General features: G+C 40.2%; 2 protein-coding genes across 14 annotated transcripts in view; both read right to left on the bottom strand.

The window, feature by feature from the left end:
- SPTAN1 (spectrin alpha, non-erythrocytic 1) overlaps window positions 1-11194 on the bottom strand; it is a 51479-nt gene extending 40285 nt beyond the window's left edge. For 6 of the 11 annotated variants that reach the window (XM_054848733.1, XM_054848735.1, XM_054848732.1 and 3 more), the window contains exons 1-3: window positions 7940-7990; window positions 2266-2505; window positions 1522-1647 (exon numbers count right to left, since the gene is read on the bottom strand). In XM_054848733.1, coding sequence (XP_054704708.1) covers window positions 1522-1647; window positions 2266-2505; window positions 7940-7972 — 399 coding nt within the window. In that variant the 5' untranslated portion in view covers window positions 7973-7990. Of the gene's footprint in view, window positions 1-1521; window positions 1648-2265; window positions 2506-7939; window positions 7991-11114 lie in introns of those variants that run through there. The other 5 variants (XM_054848736.1, XM_054848739.1, XM_054848741.1 and 2 more) reach the window with 3 other exon arrangements.
- A 2802-nt stretch (window positions 11195-13996) lies between these two features.
- GLE1 (GLE1 RNA export mediator) lies at window positions 13997-24252 on the bottom strand. Of its 3 annotated transcripts, none has more exons than XM_054848730.1 (16): window positions 24129-24252; window positions 23424-23648; window positions 22275-22454; window positions 21863-22011; window positions 21528-21588; window positions 21005-21259; window positions 20001-20229; window positions 19289-19404; window positions 19026-19095; window positions 18533-18675; window positions 17448-17638; window positions 16854-16983; window positions 16413-16517; window positions 15369-15451; window positions 15133-15196; window positions 13997-14407 (listed from the first exon to the last, which is right to left on the bottom strand). In XM_054848730.1, exons 1-16 carry the CDS (start codon window positions 24222-24224, stop codon window positions 14339-14341), a joined length of 2166 nt encoding a protein of 721 aa, XP_054704705.1. In that variant the 5' UTR covers window positions 24225-24252; the 3' UTR covers window positions 13997-14338. The 3 variants fall into 3 exon arrangements, 2 of the variants coding, with proteins under 2 accessions (XP_054704705.1, XP_054704706.1); XM_054848731.1 differs by having other exon boundaries at window positions 22275-22400; XR_008580007.1 differs by having other exon boundaries at window positions 14323-14407; window positions 15133-15224.
- Between the last annotated feature and the right edge of the window lie 182 nt (window positions 24253-24434).

Below are 24434 nucleotides of genomic sequence, written 5' to 3'. Positions count from 1 at the left end.
AATGATGTAAAGCGATGTAATGACACAAAATCAGAAATTACTGAACAGAGTATTTACACACTTGCTATTATTTAATGAAGCTATCAAATAGTTGTGTTTACATAACTAGAAGGTAAACATTTTGAGACAAAGCTTGATTTAAATGCTAGGTTAGTGTGAAGTCAGACCAAAAATTTGCTGCTGTCCCCTTCAAATGTTCAGTCTTTTACATGAAAGCCAACTTCCAGTAAGTGAATCTCATCTTTATTTGGGGATTTGTTTTTATTTAAGACCACAAATTTTGTTTCAAGTCAAATTTGTGCCACTTTACAGTATTTTAACCATTTCTCCTAGCACTAGTCAGTTAATGTATATAGCCAACATTAAGTAACATAATACTGAAATACTAGGATCAATTACTCATTTTAATATTGAGTCTCTTTCTGGTTGCACTCTGCCTTTCAAAACTGTTGGGAGCAACCATAAATTTTATAGACAATTAAAAGAAAAACCACACTCCCACACAGAAACACAACTTGCAAAACAGGAAAGTATCTGCTCCACCCATCACCTATAACGCTTTGCTCATCAAGATCTGAAACTTGAAAGTCACGCTAGGGAAGCTTTTGAACATCTAGCATGGGCGGATACCCATTTAATCCATTTAGAAAGTTCAGTTAGGTAGGACTCAAGGGAGAAAAGAGCTCACACTATTTCCTAGCACTGCCCAAAAGGATAGTGCAAATTGTCAACCAAGGCAGAAAGAAGACATTACAAAAAGAAGTTGCACTGCACAGCCAAAAGTTTCACCTACTCGTATGTGGAACCCAACTTGGGTAGCAGTTACTATCGGGCGTTGTGCAGTCCGGTATGGCGTGAAAGACTGAACCATTAAAAGGCAAATTACCACTCGAAACAGAACACAAAAACCAACTTATATTGAGCGGCTAAGACACAGTATTATTTAAGATCACTCAACTGCAAAGCCTTTTGTTTTGTTTTCTATTTGTGGTAAAGATGATACAATCACAATGAGATTTCTAAAATAATCATTACCTTAGGGGTTTTTTAATTAAAAAAAAAAAAATTCTGCTTTTCTTAGTCATCATCTTTTCTTAGTTATAATGCAAAGCAAAAACAACAACAAAAAAAAAAAAGAGTGGACAACATCCCTGACACCAGGCCTTGTGAATTTGCTGCTTCTTGATATTGTGCCATTTTGGGAAGAACCACAAGTACAATTAATTATTTGCCTTTTGACTTTCAACACATCTTTGAATTACTGATGATTTTCTAGTCCAAGTTCCTGGACTCTCTTGGCAGAGAGTTCACCTCAGAACTGGATCCAAGAAAAGATATGAGCTGGGTGTTCATGAAAGAGAAAAACATCTGTAAGCTTTACAAATACAAATTTTCTTGTGATTTCACTAATCAAATACCTGTAGAATTTTTAGAAGTGTTTTAGAATATAGTTATCTGTGCAATCTGCACAAAGTGTTTAAGAAAAGCCTGTAAGAGGAAAAAAAAAGTATTAAAACTCACTCTTATGGTTTCAGATGCAAAATGGCCTTCATTAATCATCTGATTTCCAGTCTCATCCAGTTTAATGATAGCCCCAGAATTGGCCTGCACCTCAGCTTCAAAGGCTTGGTGCTTCTGCAGCTTCCCCTACAAGTAAAACATCAAAGAACATGACTGAGATTTGGTGCAGAGCCCTCCTCCACATTTCCCAGCATCAAGATTTTTAGTGTATTTTATGCATATTCAGACAAACAAACAATAAAATAGCACAGTTGAAATCACAGCCGCATCATATGTTTCACAGGTGGATTCAAACATCTCAATTTTAGTTATTTCATTATTGCATTTGCTCTTGTACACCAGAGTGTTCTAACATCCAAGAACCCATCAGCTAGTTCCACCCACGCAAGTTTATTTTCTACAATTTTTTTTTTTTGTGGAAACAATAGAGTTAATTCACATATTTACAGAGCCAAAGCATCCAACGAATTCTAGAATTAAACAAAGCTGGTTTTACACTACATTACATTGAGTAACTTTTTCTATGCTGATTTAGCATCTAATCCATTATTAGAAATATTCCATTTATATCAGTAAAAACCAGGCTTTTGAAGAACATTTTGCAAGGCCATGGGTATTTGCATCCATCTTTCTTTACCACTCTCGGATCAAGTTACATATCTATGTTTATTCTGTCTATCCCAGTTGACTTGGTACGCCCTAAAATTAATAGTACAGGAAACATAAAATGGCAGTAGGACTTGCCTGTAAATTGCTTGGGTCTTTGTAATTTTCATCAGATGCTATCTGCAGTTTCTCTTGGATCCATTTTTCAAGCTCATCTGCATCACGCTGGAAAAACTGGAATCGATAGGAATCTTCAAGTTTTTGGCGCCTTAGAGAAGACAGTTCCTTGAACCTGTGGTAACGGTCCAAAACTTGTTGGCGCCTTTCTTGGATATCTTCTGCTGTTTCCAACACTTTTACACCGCTTGGATCCATTTTCTGAAAGACAAAAAAACCCAAACCATTTTGTTTGTATTATAAAACAACGGTAGGGTAGGAAGAGACCCATCAAAGAAAAGCCTGCATGTGATTTACTTACAATCTTACTCTGTGTGTGCAGGTATGTATATAAAATATAAATATTATATATATAAATAAAGGCACACTTCTAGCAGAAAATAATGGGAAAGAAGTATTTACAAAGACATTTAACATGTACTTGTTTTGGAAAAATACGGCTGCAGTCATATAAAGGCCATGTCATCTCGACTTGTAGCATGCAAACGTCTAATACAAATGTTAAAAATGTGTTTCTGTGCACATATATATATATAGATATATAGACATAAAATGCTTCTTGTATAACAAAATCTGGAAGCATTTTATTTTAAATACTCAATATAGGTAAACTAAAGAAAGAATATTACTGTTCTTTAAACAAGAGCTAACTGGTCCATATAAATACGTATATATACATATGTATATGTATTGTATATACATATATACACACACACACCTCTGTGTGTCTCTCCTCTGTTCTCTCAGACAATTTAAAAAAAAGTTACAAAACCCACCCTGTCACTCCCTACACAATCTTTCAAAAGTGAATACAGAGGGTCACAGTGCTTCATAGATCTGACCTTAGACAAGTCTAGTCAAGGAGCATTTCGTGTAACTAGTGATCCTGCTCTGACAGCTTCGACTGAAAATCCTTGTGCATTGCTTTATATACTAAAACAGGTCAACATTACCACAGACAGCAAGAACTGACTACTGTTCTGCTTCATCTCCTTTCTATTAAAACTGGGATAACCTTTAATTCTCAGTTCCTAAGCTTTCAAAAAGGAATTTGATTTTCAATAAGAGATGTGTGCATTAGAACAGATCTGTAACACAAATTCAAAAAGTAGTATCATTATTGTCATCAGAGTTTGGATATTTACCTACTTATTTGACAACTCACTCTGCACATCAAGTAGCTGTTGCAAGAAACACTCCATGCTTGAACAATTATGCAATTAATGTCTTGATGTACAAGTGTTTACATGTATAGCTCACTTAATGCTTTTATTATAAATTCTGTAAGTATCAAGCTAAATGCACTTCCCATCAATCCTATCAAAGATAGGGAAGAAACCCAGTCTACAACTGCATTCTGAAAGACACAGGCAATCTCTTAAAATACATTGTTAAATATTAAATTGCTATTTAGTCATTAGTTAGCCGCATGCTTTAGACCCATATCTTGCATAATTGTATGAAAAACTCCACAGGTTGGAAAGCAATCTATAGGCCACATTTACTGTTTGGTTTCCAAGCCCTTATAAAGGGACCATCTGATAGAAAGGAACATATGGGGGTGAATTCACACGTTCCTGAGCTCTCTTCCAACCGTCCCACCCCGCAAGAGGACAGCCATGTCAGCAGCAGTTGTTACTCCCATGAACTCTGAGCCCCAACTGCATTGCGGCAGTTTAACGAAGGGTAGAAAATTCAGCTTTGATTTCTCTTTCAGGCCTGGGCACTTCACTAATCATAATCAAAAGAGGGCAAACAGGAAAAAAAACCAAACCAAAACAAACCCAAACAACCAACCCAGTCTGCATAGACTGTACTATATAGATGAAGTCCAGGTTTCATCTGGCAGTGGTACCAAAAGCTCCACTTGATTAGTGTATGTGAGTATTAAGAGATTAAAACCCTGAACATAACTTGAGCTCAACTACAGATCCGTTTCCCTGAGAAAAGAGCTGGTTTTTCCAGCGCTCTCTCAAACAGCTTTTTCCCTCCAGGAGAGCAGGTTATCGCTAAAAACTTCCTTTCCTGAGCTGTTACACTGTGTTTGAAATCCGACAAAACTTCTCTTAAACTGAATTGGGTTCAGGAATAACAAAGCGGCAGTTAGCCAAAATGTCCTGCAGGACTGTAGCCTGTCTCTGCTTATTCTGGTTATGAGCATTACCAGGAAAAAATGAAATTAGTTAGTCTTTGGAACATTGTACAGCCTTTTGCTGTCAACTTCTATTTCAGTATTAGAAATAATCTCCACAGCCCAAGTGATTTTAAATACCTTTAAATTATTATTTAAATTATTAAATTATTCAAATAATTATTAAAATTATCATGTAAATTATTTTACATTTGAAAAAAACAAATAGGACATCTCCTGTAATTTAGCCTCATAGCTGGTTTGCCTTTCACCACACAAGTCATGCAATCTGGCTCATCTTTTTGCTGGAATTCGTTAAAAGAAAGGCTCCTTTTATAACTACAGTAAGTCGAGCTAGTCAATTGTAAAAGAAGTGCTTTGGTCTAGCAATAATAGACTGTTCTTTCCTGCAGCAGATCAGCTGACGTCAGCAAGTCTGCTCTGCCAGAGCACGATCAGCAGTCACTAGGGAGCTCTGAACTCAAAAGTCATCGATGCTGCAGAATGATGCAGTCTACCTCCGATGTTTTCACGCTCAAACTGCAGTACTCCCCTTGAATACGAAGCAGTTCTCCAAGATGTTTCTAAACCTTCTTGGTTCAACTACATCATCTGAAGGCATCTACAGTACACTCCCGCACCCCTAGCAAGAGAAATGCCAACAAGAAGTTGTGCGCTGTTTTTAATGTGAAAAACATGGCTTATATTGGAACGTACGCGAATGCCCGACCCCAGATAACCAGCCTCGTCCCTGGCGCTGTGCGCAGAGACAACATTCCCCACATCGCTGCTGCCTCCGGCCCCTCCCAATGCTGCCTGCACCAGCTGATAAGGTCAGGCAGAGAGAACTTTCCAGGCAGTGTAGGCAGGAGGAATTGTACTGGCCAGCTCCTGCCCAGAGCCTCGGCCTTCCAGACAGCCAAGGCAGGCGTCATCGCAAAGATGTCCCCAAACCGATGGATCTTAACTGTCCTGAAGGCATTTGCCACTGTACTTTTATGCTGTACGACAAACTTTAGAAAGCCACTCATCAGTTTATGTCTAACTAAAAGAAAAAAAAGCGCTATTTTAAAAAAACCCCACCCAACAAAAAGTACTAAATTTAAGATAAAAAAACCCCCAAACAACCAAACACCAAAACAAACTTATTACTCTCATCCTTCAATCCAAAATGATTAGCCTTCCCCAGACGATACAAATTATACATATGGGAACACTAGAATTTGCATGGGAATATACAACTGCAGATATTTATAGACACCGCAGTGCAACAACAATGATGTCAGCAACATCATTCAAGTTCGCAAAACAGCAGAATCGAGGTGGGTTAAACAATTACAGCAGTGCCATCAGGGCAGACAGCATAAGAGCTGTCAGCATTTCCCTTGCCAATACATATTTTCAGGGATTTAAAAACTCAAATGTAAAATACATTCAGCGCTATACAGAAGATTTTAGCGTATTTTTAAAAACAATTACATGAAGCTTAAAGAATTAAATTCTACTGCCTGAAAAGCAATCAGATATCAGTACATAAAGATCACTATCTTAAGATGTTGTAAAATAATCACTTTCTCTCTTAAGACAAGTCCTGATGCATGTCACATATATTCAGCGTACGTGACCCTAGTAATAGCCTGTAATACGAGTACTTTTCCTGTCAAAACACTCCCTGCTTCCAAGTATGCACACAAGCAGCCTAATACTTTTTTTTTTTTTTTTTTTTTTTGCATATTATGCATCTTAAGTCTTGCCAAAAGAGCATTTAACTGATATTGGCTACTCCCTCCTGGGGAATGGGAATGGACTGATGATCTTTTCTCTTTAAGCAAAAAAATTTTAATTCTAACCTTCAAAAGGAAAGGACAGAGGGGAGGAAAAACCCAACATACACTTTTTCCACCTTTCATTTCTCCCGTTCACAGCTTCCTCAAAACACTAGGGAAAAAGTAAAGTCACTACGTATGTACTGAACACAAAAATACCATGACTGCCTAATTTATCTTAGTGCTAAGTTAGTACGTACTAGTACTGCAGGTAAATAAAAGAGAATCCTTCTGAAAAGCACGTACAGCACTGGCTCCTGCTCCTATGAAGGGAACTGCATAAGCACACTGTGTTAGAAAGAAGTAACTGAAGGATGTAGTATCATATACTCTACAATAGAGATTTAAAACACTATTGAGACAAAATTCATGCCCAGTCATTTGGTTTGTTACAAATTTAAATCTACAAAATAAAGAAATGTTAAGGGTGGATTACATGCAGCAGAACCCTGTGCCCAGATACTCCTGGTTTCTGTTAAGGAAGGTTACCTACAGCCTTAAACCTCTACAAATTCCAAGCCAGAAAAGTGTCAAGTGCTGCAGTACAAAAAAAACCCCAAGATGTGTTGAAGTTGCTGCTTATTGCCGTAGACTAACACAGACTAACTGCAGCACAGGTAAAATTCAAACAAGCCCCAAAATTTAGAGTACTTATTACAGGGACACAAGAAACTGTTGCATTACAAGAAAAAACAAGGGTAAATTATGTTTGAACTAAAGCAGGCTGCAAAGCTAGTGATTTAGGCTGATTAGAGGGTTTGTGCACAGCCCTAACTATGCACTTTTGAAATATGAAAGACTATTAAAAGACTTGTTTGGTTTTAGGCATTTAGTCTTAAAATTTTGATTCCACTATTCAAATAAAAGCAGCTGAATTGCCTGTGTGAATTTGGTGCCTTTATGTACAAGGGGGTTTTTTTGCTTTGTTTTTAATATCACCACAGACCTTTGATAAAACTATGCGGCGCTGGCAAGGTCTGCACTCTGCTGAGACTCCTGAGAAAGCAAATTACCTTGACTGCATTGCAGAAATGCAGAGTTTACAGGTAATGTGATATTATATAATGAACCCCAGTATTTTCCATTCCCATTTGTTATCATGTCATTGCAATTTTAATCGTAGCATAAACATCTACATTGCTATCATTTCCAAATAAAATCTACTTGCTTGTGTTATGCAGCTGAAGTCTGGTCCATACATTCTATTTATTTTACCATCGCTGAACAGAAAACAACGCAGATGTATAAAGAGTTACACCACAACAATGCAAGAATTATAAATTTGTGCAAGTGGATGGAACAGGAACGAAAGCCAGCTTCAAATGCATAATGTTCTACAACATATTTCTTATCATGGTTGATTTTTAGATGCTGTAAGTAAAAAGATACTGCTCAAGTACTTTTTAAAACAAAAATCTCCTAGAAAATTAATCCATGCCAAAACCCCATCATACTGAACTATAACAACTATAAAATGTTCACACAGCATGCATCACAGACAGAAATTAGGAAATTCAAAGTATTAAAGGAAAGGCAGATCAGACTCAACACTGAAGTACAAATAAAGCACCTGCTCTGTAGAGCAAGTTCTCAAATTAATGGCTTTTCGTTACAAACAGGTCACTGCAATAAAGACAGGCAAGTATGGTGATGACACTTCATGCATTATGTAAAATACCTGGACTTTGACTTTACGAAACGATGACAACATGATGGAGGAATGTAGAGTCTAAAAGGGAGGGGGAAATCAAGATAACATTCAACTAATGACTAACATAAGGACATGGCTTAATTCTTTTTTTTTTAAACATGTATTCTGTCACAGTACACGTTTCATGGTTTCCTTTTGGTTCCTTGCCACATATGACAATTTCGCATTATTGTTACACAAGCTATTGCAAGCAACAGACCTCCCCATGCAAGAAGTTACAAATATCAACAGGAAAACTTAATTAATTTAGTATGTAGTAACCTTTCCAGTTAGTTAAAAAAAACACCAAACCACCTGCCATAACCTGAAGGTCAAAACAGAAAGTAAAGGAAGTTATCTGGACTTGGCAAATGACGCTTCTTGCGACAGCATAATCAAGTGTTGTGGCTTAAAGACACAAACTTACTAAGAAGGTTTTCAATATATATCTACAAAAAAGTTGACTTTCAACTACCACAGTAAAAAAAATGGACAAGTAGTAGTTGCGACAGAAGGTATTTTTTGAGATGGCTAATTATGTAGCTGTTAAATGCATCTAATCCACTGAATTTTTGGCTGAAAATTTCCTTGCCTCCCCTAACCCTACATCTTTCCCAAGGAGTACACTGCAATCCCTGAAGCGGTTCATGGACAACTGCAGTTATGTGCCTTCGTGCCTGCTGAAACTAGTGCATATCTCTCGTGGCATTTGCATAGCTTAATGTGTATCAGTTGCAGCAGCAAGAAGGCAGCTTGCCACTCCATTTGATCCATGGTAAGCTATGGGAGCACAATGCCGGACTACGCTTGGCAATCTCCATCATCGGCATCTGCAGTCTGCTCCACCCCATTTTTCTGCTGCCTACGCTCCAGGGACAAATGGAAAAAACAAACTCCCACACTATACTAACATGCAGTGGAAAAAAGGGAGGAATTCATATTATTTATTCCAATACAGGGGAAGCAATTAATTGTCCCCAAAAAGCAATGTATTTATGAATAAAACAATTACAACCCCATAAATACATTAACTAGACAAGAATAAGACAGCAAAGATACTAAGCTATTTGCATTAAATTACTAAGGTTAGTTATAAATATAATAGTTGTGAAATAGGAATGTTACACCAAGAGGTACCACCCTGTCTCAAGAGATTTAAGACTTCTCCCACCTTTCTGCCACACAGGAGAAAAATGGGTTAAAAATGCTTAAAAGACAGTCTTTGACATTCAACATTTTTGTTATTGTTGCTACTTTTTTTGTTATTTAAAAAAAACCAACCAAAACAACCCCAAATATATTTACTAACTTCATCAGCTACAGATCTCACAGAAGCATAACATCTAAATCTGATTTTAAAATAAAATTTCTATTTCAATCCAACCAGTACAGATGCATTTTTATTTTCCCCAACAGAAATGAAAATAAATTACTTCTTGTGAACAACATAACCTGCTGTCTTGGTTCAAGTATCTTCCACAGCTTAACAATTCTATTACTCCAGTTACAGATCCTGCACATGCTGCAGCAGAAAGCATCCCATTTTCAATCTTTTGTTCATTATTTCCTCTGCACAATTTATAAGCAAGGACAACTGAAGATTTCATGGAAGAACTCACTGCTAGTTGCATATAAAAGCATAAAAATCACACAGTGGGATTAAATATTTGTTTTGAACAAATCTGAATTCCTGACCAAGGCCTTTCAGTGAATACAGTCATCAGAATCTTCTGGCACTTTGCTGAAAACAAAATGCCAAAAGAAAATAGGGTGGGTTTTTTTCCAGAAAGATACAGAACCATTTCAGACTGAGTTGATTTCTGAGGCTTTTTTTTCCCCCCCCCTAAAGCGTTCATTCGCCATCTCCAGACAACCACCCTTCAGAACCTATTTAAATATGTATGAAAGACTGCTCAATAGTCACGTACATTTTAGACTGGAACACGTAGCTGTTTTATGACAAAATAGCTACTAAAAACAGTCAACACAGACCTGCTGCAAAAATGCAGCAATAATTGCTTATGCTTTTCCTTAAATATCAGGGCAAATGATTACCCTAGTGTACCTATTTACGACCTGGCAATACAGAATTATATCACTGTAACCAGATAACGTGGTTAGGAAAAAATTGACTGTCATTACTTTGATTCATATTAAATTTTTAAAAAAGTTAATCAGGGAGGAACAAATCCTGATTCTTTTATGAAGGAAACCATAGTGCTTGACCTATATACCAAAATGACACATATATGAAAGGAACACAGGTTGGGAGGATTTCTTTTAAATGTCTTCCTGCTTAGCTGGACAACTCTGTTGTGCAAGCTATGTACACCTTCGTCATTTCACGGAGATACCTAGCTCGTTGCAGAAAGGGTTCTCCAGCCATCACTGAAACACCCAGCCCCTCGATCACTCCCTTTTCTTCTCTCCCCTCACACACTCTTCACTGCATCTCCTGACCTTGGACAGGACTGGGCTGGGCTGGTGAGAGCTGAGGGAAGCCATTGCTGTGCCATGAATCCCCTCCGCCGGGCTACCGCATAGTGCCAGGTTCTCCATCTCCCTCCTCCAGGGTTTCTCCTCAGGAGGGGGGGGCAGGGTTTTACTGCAAACCTTACCGGACAGGGGCGAAGAGAAAGACGCGAGGCGGGGGCCTCTCAATCTGCCCGCAGGGACGGAGATTCGCTGTCACTGTTATTTACTCGCCTGTTTATCCCCTCCCCAGGGCGCTGAATGAAATTCCTGCCGCGGGTCGAGGCTGCCCAGGGCGGATCCCGCCGCTCCTTAGCCGCCTGCCCTTTATCCGCGCTGCGCCCACAGCTGCTCCCCCGCCCTTCCCTTCCCTGACGCCCGCGGAGAGACCCCGGGCGCCGCCACGGCCCGATTCTGCGGCCACCCGCGATAAAAAAACCCCACGGCAACAGCTGCGGCCGCTAGGGAGGGCGAGAGCGAGCGGTAGCCAAGGCGCCACGGGGAGCCCCCGGAGGCAGGGCCGGCCTCAGCGCAGCGGCGGCCTCAGCCTCCCCCACGGCTGAGGGGAGCGCGCACCCGTACACCTGTTTCCGCAGCGGCGGAAGGCGGAACGGGTGTGGGGGGAAACCTCTATCTACCCGAGCGGGATCCGATGAAGGCGAGCGCGGCGTCCCCCCACCCGCCGCCTCACCCGGATCGGTGCATAGACCTCCTCGGCCGCCGGCTCCGCACCCTCCGCCACAGACACCGCGCACCGCCTGCGCCCGCTTTTTTATAAGGCAGCGGAGATGACGTCAGCGCCGCAGAACGGTCTCCCGGCCGACGGAAAGGGCCGAAGGGCTTCGGAAAGAATCGGGAGCCGGGGCGGGGCCTCATCCACCCGAGCTCAGCAGGCGAACTGCGGAAGCGGCGCATGCGGGGAGGGCCGGAGCAAGCCGAGGGGTTCCGGCAAGTGCCGAGCTATTCCGGAAAGAGCCGAAAGGCGGGGCAGGGTGCCGGAGGGTGACACCGGTTTGTGCCCCCCTCAGCAGCGAGGGGCGTTGGGCCCTTAGCCGTTCCCTCACCGCCCTGCCTCGGACACGGGGGAAAAAAAAAAAAAAAAAAAAAATCAGTTAAAATGTGCGTGCAGCATGGTGGCAGCTTGGTTTTCTGCCCCCTGCTCCTCAACCGGGGGAGAGAAGGCCAAAGCTGCTGCGGCTGCAGAGCACAGAGGAGGGGTGACAGGTTTTACAATTTAAATCAACAGCCCAGACTCAAAGCAGGAGCCTCATTAGGTTTACGTTATTAAAAATATGTATAGGTAAGGCTGTCTTTTTGAAGCAGCATGCAGTGTCACACTGACAAAGAAGCCTGGCAAGGACAGAGCATCAAAAGGCTGCAAACGCTTGTCAAGAGAAATCTATTTTTGAAAAGCCAATGCATAAATTCAAAAGAAAATGAGACTTGAGTATAAACTAGATGTTTAAAATAGACACAGCAAAGTTGTTCTACTTGTAATCTCTACCTTTTTTTTTTTTTTCCTCCTTAAGAGGCTTGGTAAGGCAACAATAACTTTATGGGATTAAAGTGGTGAGTGGGTTTGAGTGATTTTTGAGTTAGTAACACTTTCTTTAATAAAAGTACTTAAATGGAAAAAGCACACTTGCAGCAGCATCATGTCGCAGCCCGTGGGACTGCCTAGAGCTATTGTCTCCAAGGAAGAGTATGACTCACAGCAGTTTTAATGCATCTCATCGTGAATGCACAGTATTTCCACATCTGAGATGCTCTCCGTTGTCATATTTGATACAAAAATGCATATGCAAATACCATGAATAGACGCACTGCATCTTCAGAACACCAAATGGCTACCATTCACAACTGCCAAAATGACAAAAACCAGACTAGCAGAATACAAGTCAACCATCCGTTCAAGCAGTAGATGTAACCGCAAGCTACATCTAAAAGTAAGTATTGATTTATTATGATTCTTTTGAAGTGCACTCAGTATTCAATTAGAAATTCTTATTAATATTTTTGAAATGGTATATAAATATCTGGAAGTCCTTATTGAGGCAGAAAAGGATACCATGTTTGTTATTTACAAAAATATACTTACTTTGCCCCCTCCCCCCCCAAATGATAGAAACCCTAGTACCTGTCAGCAAAAACAGCAAGCTATTGGATATACCACCAACTCACTCCTTGTGGTTTTACTATCTTGGCAAAATAAGTTTCCAACATAATTGTAGATATGCAAGATTTAATTAAAACATCTCCACTCAGTATAAAAAAAACCCGAACATTTTCAAGTATCCTAATGAACATTGTATTGCTTCAGTGTTATCTGGTAAAAGGATACTGGAAGGAGATTTCCAGCATCCCAGAGCAATCACCAGTAACACCAGTCTAAAGAATTCCAGTTTACAAAATATATACACCAAATACAAATTTCATTTATTTATCAGTCAATTTTAAAGTCACTGTTAAAGGTTTTAAAGGCCTCAATTCTAAAGTGCATGTTACAACCTTTTCTCAGAAATCTCAAGAGCTACATAAAAATCAAATTCAGATTCTCATATGGCCTCAACTTCTCTTTCCACGGCTTCAAATTATGATGCCTCTAGGAATAACAAAAACCGATCTGGTAAAAAGGGTAATAATTTTAACTTGCAACAGTATATTGCAAAAATCACGCACTACCTTCTGTAACTCAGAAGCAAATTTTCTCATCTTAGAGGCCACCAAAATAGCAAGGACAGTGCATCATAAATCAGACAAATCTCCCCTCACTCTGATCTTCCATACTACCTATCTCCTGTATTCACCAAGGAGCTGTAGATTTTCTTGACCATCCCTCTTCCACAGAAAAAAACAAACTACATCAGCTTCAGATTAAAAAGAAAAAAAAAATCAGACTTTAATATTAATTTAAACAGATTTCTAGAATGAACTATTCTCAGAATAATCCACCATTGGTACAAAACTATTACAGTACTTGATACATAAAATACCATAACATTGGTAAGGAAGAAATCCATTTCCACAAAAAGAGCTCTTATAAAATGCACCTTGGGTAACCTAGGCACACCATTTCCCCCTCCAATGACGGCAGAATATCAGCAGAAGTGCTAGAATGAATGCACCATTTTGCCACTTTTTTTTTTTTTTTAAATAAGAAAATGGATTATTAGCTTCCATCCGTCTGATGGATAACGGACACAGAAATTCTGTAGTTTCAGGAACTCTGTTCTTCCCCCATTAAGTTACTGTGATCTATGCAAACCTTTTAAGACGGCAAGTCTACCTCTCTTAAACCAAGAGTATGACCTCTTGGAGCGAAGTTACATTCAATGGAGGTCAGTGTTATCACTGTGATGCCAAATGCCTTTACCAATCTCACTGTAGTTTTAAGATGTTGAGACAAACAAAATGCAAGTATGTCAGCATAATTAAAATTGACTTATAAAAGACAGATGTAATAAATACAAAAATAAAGTTCTAGCAGTAAGTTTCTGAGACTGATTACTCTGTTAAGACTTCATAAAGCTGTGAGGTATTTTCACTTCCATGAACAGAATAGCACTGTGCAAATTTTCAGTCCAAGAGTTTTTATCTCTCAAACCCAGAGGTCATCTGGATACTGTATTTAAAACACCTTCTGCGTGTTTAAACATATGAAGGAAAAGTCTTCAATTTTCCATAATTTACTCTATAAAAACCCAAAGCAAAGAATAACTTCTAATTATTCACAACAAATTAAACATGAGTTTGTTCAGCCCAACATAAGTCTTGATGAATTAAACATTAACAGGTTGATGGAATATTTTCTCTTCATTCCTCTATATACAAAATATATTTATTTTGCCTTTACATGGAAACAGGAAGCCAGGTCTGAAAGCGCTGACATCCAAGGGGAAAGAAATATAAACTGATTTATGATCTCCAGAAGGAAGACTGCAGAGCACCCTTTGGTAATGGAATTTCCTTCTGCTGTAGACATTCCTAGTGGAGAAAGACAAAGAACAAAGGAAAAAGAAATTCATATCTTAATTTGCCATCTCTTCTCAGGAATTGCGATGGCTCTTACGGCACACATTCAAAGCATTGCTAATAAAATGTACCAAAATTAATTTTGAAATGATAGATTATAATACTAAAATATGAAAGTACAAACTGAAGCTAAGTCAATGTTCGTGAACCGATTTAAATTCACAAAACAATTTAAATAATCACGTATTTTACAGTTCTGCAAGCTTTCTAAAAAAAAAAAGATGCAGAATAAAATGCTAAACAAATGCTACAGAGAGCAGTTCAAAGTGTCTGCTTCCTCATGTGCCTAATCAGGACAACAGATAAAAACAAGCAAACCACTGATAAAAAATAGCTGTTACAGAAATGACTCAGCAGAATCCTCCTCAACCTGCACATCATCTCTCACTGCAACCAGTCTCACTGAACTTAATTTATAATCAAAATACATTTTCACTGAGAAAAATTAGATGTGAGGTAAGAAAGAAGAGAGATGTCTGACATCATAACTATCATTAAGGTAATTCAGTAACTGAAAAGTTATAAAAGACGGGTTACATCATTGTGATGGGTCTGGACTATGAGGTATGCTGCAAGCAGCACCAGACTCGTTATCAAAACGATGCTTCTATCAAACAAAGGCAATAACAAAATACAAAACCAAAATACTTGAAAACTGAAAAAAAGAAATGCTTTACCTCCAAGAATTGCTTGAAACGCATTAAAGAGCCCATCTGTCCAGAGCTGGTAATTGCTTCAATTCTGCAGAAATAACAGCATGTTTCCAAATCTACTTAGAAAGTTGGGTTTGATTTACAAGAGGGTGGGGGTTAAATAGCAGAAATTGGAAAAGATGGACAAGTCATTTAAGAGCAAACACTCATGAAGTAAAAAACCGAGGATTATTTCACATTCCTAAACACAGATATCATACCTTGGGAAATAGTCTTCTCGGATAAGCAACATCATTTTCCAGAACTGAACCTGATACTGTTTCATGAGAGCGTTGCCACACACCTACAGTACAGAAATCCACAAAGACCAGGTTCCAGCATCGGGTTTCAGACTAGCATGACAACATCAACCAACCACTTAATATTTTATCCAGGCATTTAAAGAAATATACCTACAATAAAACAAGAAAATCCTCTAAATGCCATTACTGCTACCACAATCACCTTTTTTTTTTTTTTTGTTGACTGTGTGGTGGCCACTGATACCAATTTTACATTATTCTTCCTCTCACTGCAGTCTCCCTCCAAAAATAACAGCCTTCCCAAATAACCATTTGCTTGGGCATATTGTAGTCATTTCCCCGCCCTGACTACCGCAGTGGAGATTCATCAGCTTTCCTCATATAGTCAGTTTACAGGACAAACATTCCTCAGACTTCACCACTACTAACAGAATCCCCACGGTGTACTTTACTTTCTCATTTCTACTTTTAGAGTTCTTTGGAAGGCATTTGATAAGCACAGAAGCTGCTTGAGTTCATCAGTATCTGTCTCCCCTGACTTCAGCCTTTCATTTTGGCTCTTACTTAGCCTAGCTCCTACATCCTAGGATATAGGATTAATATACATCAGGCTCTGTCCTTTGCAACCTGAAAAAAACATCCTGTTTCATGAAGTAATTGAGCTGGAAACACTACAGGACCTCACTATGAACTGATGCCAAGTGTTAGCAGACCTTATTCTTATGGGACTGTGCAACTATTTTTAAAATACCAGGAACCTTAAATGGAATCAAATACAACAACAGAAGTTGCATATATAAAAACTTCAGGTTTTAAATCACACAGCTCCAAAGCTGTATTTGCAAGAACGTGGAAATATTCACAATCCTTTCTGAAGGAATAAGGAGAAGTTAAAAAAACCTGCTGTTAAAATCACAATGAACCTCACCTCAGCAATCCCTTCAGAAATTAAAATGTCACCAATTTAGATCCCTTTAACTACCAACAAGCCACATTACTTACCTCCAGAAAATCAAAAAGAAGTGTAGCTGTCACATCTGCCAGAGGCTCCATATTCAACATCTGAGCAAGCCAGCGCCATCCATACTTCAGCCCATGAGGATGTGTCTAGAAAGCAACAAAAGAGCTACCCACTGCTTGTTTTACAACTTGCAAAATGCTATTATTAAAACAGGCAATTTTCTGATTTACTTTCTTCTTTATAAAGTTATTTTACAATAGCCTAACATAAATCTTGATCATTATGAAAATATAAAGAAACGAAGGTCTATACTACAAATAACTTTGCATTGCTTTGTTGATTATGGTTATGACCATCTCCCTTCAAATATATTATGAGCTGGTTTAAGTTCAGCACACCTTAACTACAAATCAAGTTTACAACATACTTAATAGACTCTTGGGATAGTAACAATGTTCTATGATAATGCCAGACACTCATACCCCTTGTTTGTTTCCATAAGGCCACCGGAGTTGAATGATAGCAGCATACAGACGAATCATTCCTGACATCCGTTTAAGAAAATGATCTTGCTCTTCCATCTTAGAATCCTTAACTTGATATCCAAGCATCCTAAGTATGAGAAGACATTCAAGTACAGCAAAACACATTCACTTGAGTCCCTGCAGTTCTCAGCTTACTCGAAGTCAATTGTACTGAGAATAGGGAGACTCCAAAACCACACAAGAATTATTGCAAAGGCTGATCATTACCCTCTGGATCGTATTTTATCACTATTTTATACCATGTAGAGTATTTAGATTCTGTACTGGATATCTCAACTTGAATCAAGCTATGGCTATCAACTGTTCTTTGAGAAGGAAGAAGAAGCAAAAGAGCACTTCCAAAGCTGAAGGACACAGCATCCTCCAGGGAAAGAGGGTCAGGGGAACTGCACACTTGTGAGGGAATTTCTAGAGACTATGCCAGCACATCACAGCGCCTACGTAATCAGAGATGGGGAAAAGTGGAGTTCACTCAGAACACGGTCTCACCCTTGCGGGTCTCACGCTGAAGAAGTCCAGAAATAAATTTACCTTTGATACTCTTCCATAGAAGTTCCCTCTTTCAGTGCAGGGTAAAATGGCACAGAATAGGGGCACTTTTTGTGCAGATGAGCTAAAAAGAGGTCTCCAACTCGAGGATGTATTTCCCAGATTCCTGAGGCCACCACAGCAATTGGGAAAGCTGCATCACGGTGAGAAGCTACTTCTTCTTCTCCTTGATTCTGGAGGGGGTAAAGGAAAATCAGTCCCCACCCCTTCAAGCCATTTCTCAGACCAAAAAAAAAAAAAAAAGTCTCTTTTTTGTGTAAGTAGCCTCTACTAAAGGATCCTAATGTTTCCATGGCTATGCAGCCAACCACAGAAAAGCTGAAAAAGCCCCAGGTCCTCAGCTGCCACAGAGGATGACAATGAACTTTGGCTCAGGACTGAAAAAAAGGGGTTAGCAAATACATGCACAAAGTGCAAGGCTTCATAGGTATTTTCACTCCAAACAATCATTTTCAAGTGTTTACAAATCAGTCAGTTTTACTCTGTAGGCTAATCTTTGCATCACTGCAGGGACAAAAGAAAGTTTCAAACAGCCCAAATTTAGCAAATAAAGACTAGAAAAAAAAGTACTGCCAACTTCAAAAAGCAACTTAAAACAATGACACTTCATTTCTCGGGAAGTACTAACTGCACAGCAGGGACAGCAGTTTGCCTCTCAGGCCTTAGTTTTTGGTTGTTTTTTCCCCAATTCTGCCAAGATGTAAGGTTTTCAGCATATATACATACAGTTTTGTGACAGACCATTAATTAACTATCAACCTGTTTTCCACTAACGCTGTACCTAACTAGTTAAGAATAAATAACGTGTAAGCCTGGAATTTAAAAAAGTTCTTCCTCCTAGAAAAGATAAAATAGAGGGAAATGATAAAATACGAAAAGAGAAACTAAATTCTTTCACTTTTTTTCTAATCCAAAAAACACTTTCTCTAATCAACACAAACATTAATACATGCAAGTTAAACACCTAGTGATTTTGTTCTTAGTAGCTGAAGAGAGGACAGAGTCCAGAAGAACTTCTTAAAGCACTAGCTAGCTTCCACACCCCAATAAAGAGAACATTTCCTCACCACAAATTTCTCCGCAAGTTTGTAATAAACAAAATCCAGCCCCTGTGGATGCTGAGTCACTGATACAGTTCGCCCTCCACTCTGAACAGACTTTCCAGAGAGCAGGTTATTGATCTTGTCAAATATCTCTCTCAGCTGAGAGCCTGCAAATACATAAGGAATGTATGGAGACAGAAGATTAGGAAACAGCAGACAAGTCTTAACCAGACCACATCAACTTCACAAAAACTAGACCTATGTCCTGAAGGGCAAGGCATCTCCAACTGCATGCTTGCTACATCTGATTGAAGAAACTGAATCATGATGAAGCAATATGCCTCTGAGGGAAGCAAACAAAACATAAGCAAACGCTGTGCTGCAAAGTCTTGGACTGCATGCCTACCAGCTTTCTGCTGTGAGGATAATTACAGAAACATTGGAGATGATGCGTCCTACTAAAATGTTTACAGCAAAAGGCATTTCAGTTGGATTGGGTTCTTAGTGTTTTCCTGACCTGCTATTCTAGAGATCTGGCTGACGGGGATCGTTGCTGCTTTCTGCAAGTCTGTTTTTATCTTCTTAACCTGCAGAACAAACAAACAACTTTAAAAACTTTTACAGACAAGTAAACTACTGTGATAGTTTGGAAGAGCAGACTGTTAATAGAGACTGCTAAGTTAGAATTTTTCTGTTTATATTTTTTTAAATGAAAGCTGTCCTATTTCCCCTAGAAATTAAGACAATCACTCTTCATCAGTATTAATCATTTGTTCATACCTCATTGTTGTCTTTGCAGTTGCTGATTCCACTGAAAGAAGCAACGCACTGCTCAGCAGCATCTTGAAGCTGCTGGTACCACTGCATAGTACTTTCTTCTGCCTTAACTTGAAGTCCTGATATTAAAAAAAAAAAAAAAAATAGCAGAAGACTAAGACAGACCCAAAACTCTAAAAAACCTCAAGAAAACTTTTTCAAAAAAATTGCAAGCAACTAACAGCTTGCAAGTGCTTTTTTCCCAGAATTTAATTTAGAAAGTTATGCTCATAAATGAACTACAAGTTTGGAAGCCATACAGGAGTCCTCCTGCTTCAGCTTAGTAGGTTATATATGCCAGATATCTGGACTTCACTGACTCTTCAGAAGGAAGCCACCTCAGTGGTCTGTCCTTTTATGTTTTGTCATATCACGCATGACCCATCTACACTCGCAAGAAGGCACAACGTTATTCTCTAATATTCCAATATATGGCATATTGTCTAGGACGAGGTTTTGCCCCAGCTAATACAATTTATGTTGCAACAGTTTCATTTCAGAAGTTTGCTGCCAGCAGTCCTATGCCCATTTTGCAAGTTGTGCTAAAAGTAAAGGCTGCAAGAAGGTATGTCGCCGCAACATAAGATAAGATTCCAAAGTATTATTTAGCCTAACAGGAGAAGAGTGTGTAAAGAAGGGAAAGATGGGGGGGAATTTTAAAAAAAGCCTAACCAACCTTCCTTCTGCTGCTTTCTCCCTGACTGCTGTGCAGGGGCAGGATTCTGAGCCTTCATCTGCTCTTTTTTCAGTAACTCTTTCTGCTTCTGTCTCTCTTCCTCTTCATCTCTCCTCCTTTTTTCTTCCACAGCTGTGGCGATTTCTTGCTGCATGCTGGTTATCAACCCTCGCATCTCCTGCAGTGCTCGCTCAGTATTGGCCACATCTACCGGAGTAGGGAAACCTCTCTGTCAAGAAACAGAGGATGTAATATAGTATCAATCTTTTGTCCCACTATCTGTAGACCAATGACAAGAGCAAGGAGCCTTTGAAGCATGAGCCTTCAGATAATCTAGGAGCCAACTACGCATTTTATTCTTTTTGGTGAAAATATCTTTTTCTGCCTTATTTGTACCTAACGTTGGTCATAACATTTGTAAATAATCTTAGTCCATGACTAGATCTCACAAGATCTAGGACAACAAAAATTAATAACACATTTTCACAAGTATAAGGGAACCCCAATGCAAAGCCTAGACATGTTCCTCTGCAGAAAGCTAGCTGTGACAACCTGGAACAGAGAATTAGCGTTTTGGTTTTCAATGTTTGTATCCCACATTTACATAGAGAAAAAAGTGTCAAGGAAACTTAGTTACTGCAAAAATGCTTATGAGTATAGGACAATCATAATGTGTTCAGTATTTAACAATTTATGAACCACTCCATCTTCATGGTTGTCTCAAAAAGGAGTTTTATAGCATCAAGAGTTTATGGTCTTTCAATATTCAATCTTTCTCCTGTAGAAATCCTCATGCATTTTTATAAGCCATTTTCAAGAGAACAGCTAAAGTGCTGTAGAAAAGAATTCTCCTTTTAAAATTAGATGCTTTATAGGACGAATATCTAAAAACATTTCTGTGACCTTTATTTAATGGCCTTATACCAAGCTGCCTTTGAAGACAACTACAGGAAGCTTTGTGAAGAAGTGACAACCAAAGTTAAGCACAGCTCCAGAGCCTCTACCTCGCTTGTGGTGCGGATGAGTCCTGACACCAGCCCACAGATCTGGTTGCCACGATTACTGTATGCAGAAAGATCGATTCTTGGCAAGTCTTTGTGTCTATAATTGGGATCAATCTGCTGGTTAAGCTGTAGCACTTCCTCCTGGATGGAATAAAGGCGACGCAATCTTTCCTGGCCCTCTTCCTTACGCAAACGCTCCAGCTCTTCCTGACGCTGCCTCTGCTGCTCTGCTTCGCGCAGTTTTAGGTTTAATACCTGGGGAGAAAGAGACAAAATACTAAAATAACTCAAGCTCTACAGGCCCTTCCTGGTCTGATGACTCTAGTTTTACATCTCCTTCTTGCTCCTAAAAGGCATGTGCCTTTACTGCATTTCCACAACACAGCAGGTGTCTGGGACAGCACCAGAAAATACATTCCCACTCCAGGGGTACCATGTAAATACAAATAAATCAGTTGGTCTTTCCAGTTCTCACCACGTAGTCATGGTTTTTTATTAAAGAAAACTCTTACAAGTCTCAGACCTTTGCTCTGTGTCGGTGTTCTTCCTTCAGCTTCTCTTGCTGTCCCTGAGCCTCCTTTGAGCTACAATACACATAAAGACAGAAAAACTGTATTCAAGACATACACAAGACAAAATATAAACACAAAGCACATAACTTTTAAAATGAGCCAAGCTAAAGAACTTTAGCTGTCACAAATATAGTCTTTTTCTAACCATTGAAACCTCAAGAATAGCCACAGATCTACTTTGAAAGACAAACAAGCGACTAGCTTAGAATTGTCAGGCACAAGAATTAATCCTCACTTTGATTAAATGCTATATTTTAAGGATACCAAAAATCAGAGCTAATCTCACCTCTTCTCCATCACTTCTTGCAAATCTTGGAATTCCTGATGCTGCTTTAGCTCCTTCAGTTCATCAAAGCGCTTCAGTTGTTCACTTGCCAGGTCGTACACTGCCCTCACCATCTGCTCTTGCTGCTCCTGCCGTTGCCTTAGCCCCTCCTGTAGATTGCAGAGGTGCCAGAGGCACCACAATGTAGTAACCACCAGAATTTGGACAGAAGAAAACACAAAATTAAATTGCCCAAAGTGGGCCAACATGGCGGTCTACTTGGGGTTATCCTAAACCTTAGAGAGTAAGGTTACTCTCTAAGGTTTAAACTTACTGTCCTGTTACTTTTACCAGAGCATTATTACATCTGGCTTTGTAGCTCTCCTGTAATTCACATACACCCTCAAGGTTTTTCGTTGTTGGTTTTTTTTACCTTTCCTTTCAACCTGTGCATCTCTTCATACATCCGAATGCAGCCTTCAACTTCTGTAACTTTAGATGGCAGAACCGCCAGAAAGGCTTCTTGATCCATTTCCAGAAGACCAAGATCTTCATTTCCCTGCGTGGTCAGTGCGTAAGCAAAATCAGTGACTGAGTACAGTATCAGCAACTCCTGGAGGAAACCAGGTAAATCAAGTCTCCTAAACTGCATGTTATTTGTAGAGAACCCGACAAAGGACTTGATCAATGCGCATTTCAGAGTAGCTATATACCCCAGTAGTGCACCCTCACCATTCTGTGTACCCTCCAGCACCTATATGAGGTGGGGATAAGGACTCTTCCCAAACTGAGACCAGAGATATCAAGAACTGGTAGGACATTCACAAAGGCAAACTGTCACCTAGAAAGGCTAGGCAGACTCCCCACGTTCTCTTAACATTCAGTGAGGATGTTACACTGGAAGAAGTCAAGGCAGGTTTATACTTTGAATCATTCTTCAGGAGGAGTTTCAGACTCTCTTTTATAACTTTTATCAGATCTTGCTGCTTCATTAAGATGTTTTCCTCACAATATATTTCTTAAGTATAAATGGGGCCAAGATGATGCAAAACTTTGCTACTCAGTGTCATTTTTACATTGTGAAGTCATCATTTAACGCATAGCAATGGACACCTGTTTTCTCTTCAGGTGCTTCATCAATTTCATCGCCTCCACAACTCAACTGCTCATTGCCCAGCTTCCTACCCTTCTGCCTTGTAAAAGACAGCCATAACACGTCTAAGTCATCCAAAGAGAACCCAAGGGGATTATTCACGGACTGTTACAACAGGCCTGATCCTACTCTGTGATCTTATCCCCCCAAATGGATGAATCCCATGCTACTAATCCCTATACTGATACAGCTCCTCCATTATGGTGAAAAAGAGAGTTTACTTTTAGCCTACTATGAAAAATTATTCTACGAAAATCTTGTCAATACCATTTTCATCATCACCTGTTTATCTTACAAAAAGTTGAAGCCAAGCACATTTTCCCCCACCGATTAACAGAGCACAAACCAACCATTATCAGACAATTTACGGCAGTAAGATAGCATGTTTTTGCTCACAGCTGCTCACATACGGATTATAACCAGAGCTACCTTTGTTTCACTTGGGTCTGCAGATGAAAGCGGTGAAGAACCCTGGTGGCTGGCAGACGTGATCTTCTCCAGAGAAGATGACCAGTGCGTGAGGGGAGTGGATTCTTTAGGCGTTGAACTTCTGGAGGGTGCGATTTCTGGGGCTGATTGCCCAATCACTTTGTCTAGGACCCAGCCAGAATATGGGGACAACACAAGAGGAGACATGCATCCTTCCAAGATATCCTAGAGAGAAAACAGTTTCTGTGAAAGCGAAATATATCAAGAAAGCAATAAAACATTACCACACATTCAAAACATTTGCACAGGCCAGCAGGTGCTTTACAACTGCAGCTCAGTACCCCATTTACCCATTTCTTCTACTGCCTTTTCAACACTTTTTCCAGGCTCCCCACTCCTGTAGGACAGCAGGCCCGCCACACTTGAATCTTCTGCTGTAACGCCTCCTCCCTAAACCCTGCACTGTTGAGCCAGGACCCGACTGCTGCAGGGGGAGCAATGGGGCCCAGCCGCTGACACAAGAGCGATTTATATACCTCAAGCCCCAGGGACTACTAACGAGGCAAGGAGCCGATGTATCACCGCTGGGCCAGCGCTCGGAGGGACAAGTCACGCATCCCCCCCTCCCTCAGGACACACAGAACCTTTGTGAGCAAAGCGGGAGCCGCCACGGCCCGGGGGCGCCCTCCGGGAGCGAGCCCTCACCTCATCCTGGAGCCAGTGGCGGCAGTAGCTCAGCTGGCCCTTGCTGGAGTTGCGCAGAGCCGCCAGAGTCTCCCAGCGGAGCTGCCGCGACTGCATGGCGACGCGTTCTGCCGCGTCCGGTAACGGGCTGACACCCACCCCGCCCCTTCCGCTTCCGGGGCGCCGCCGGCCGCTTCCCGCCGTGAGTGGAGTGGGCAATGAGGTCGGCGGCTGCCCCCTAGCGGGAAGGCGGGGCCCTGCCCCTCGCCGCCAAGAGCGAAGTAGCAGGTTCGAGTCCCGCCTGCGGCAGGGACCGGGGCAGGGCCG

The sequence above is a fragment of the Grus americana genome, chromosome 20 (genome assembly GCF_028858705.1).
Source record: "Grus americana isolate bGruAme1 chromosome 20, bGruAme1.mat, whole genome shotgun sequence".
NCBI lineage: Eukaryota > Metazoa > Chordata > Aves > Gruiformes > Gruidae > Grus > Grus americana.
The sequence above is the reverse complement of the archived record's forward strand: the minus strand, read 5'-3'. Positions and strand labels throughout refer to the sequence as shown.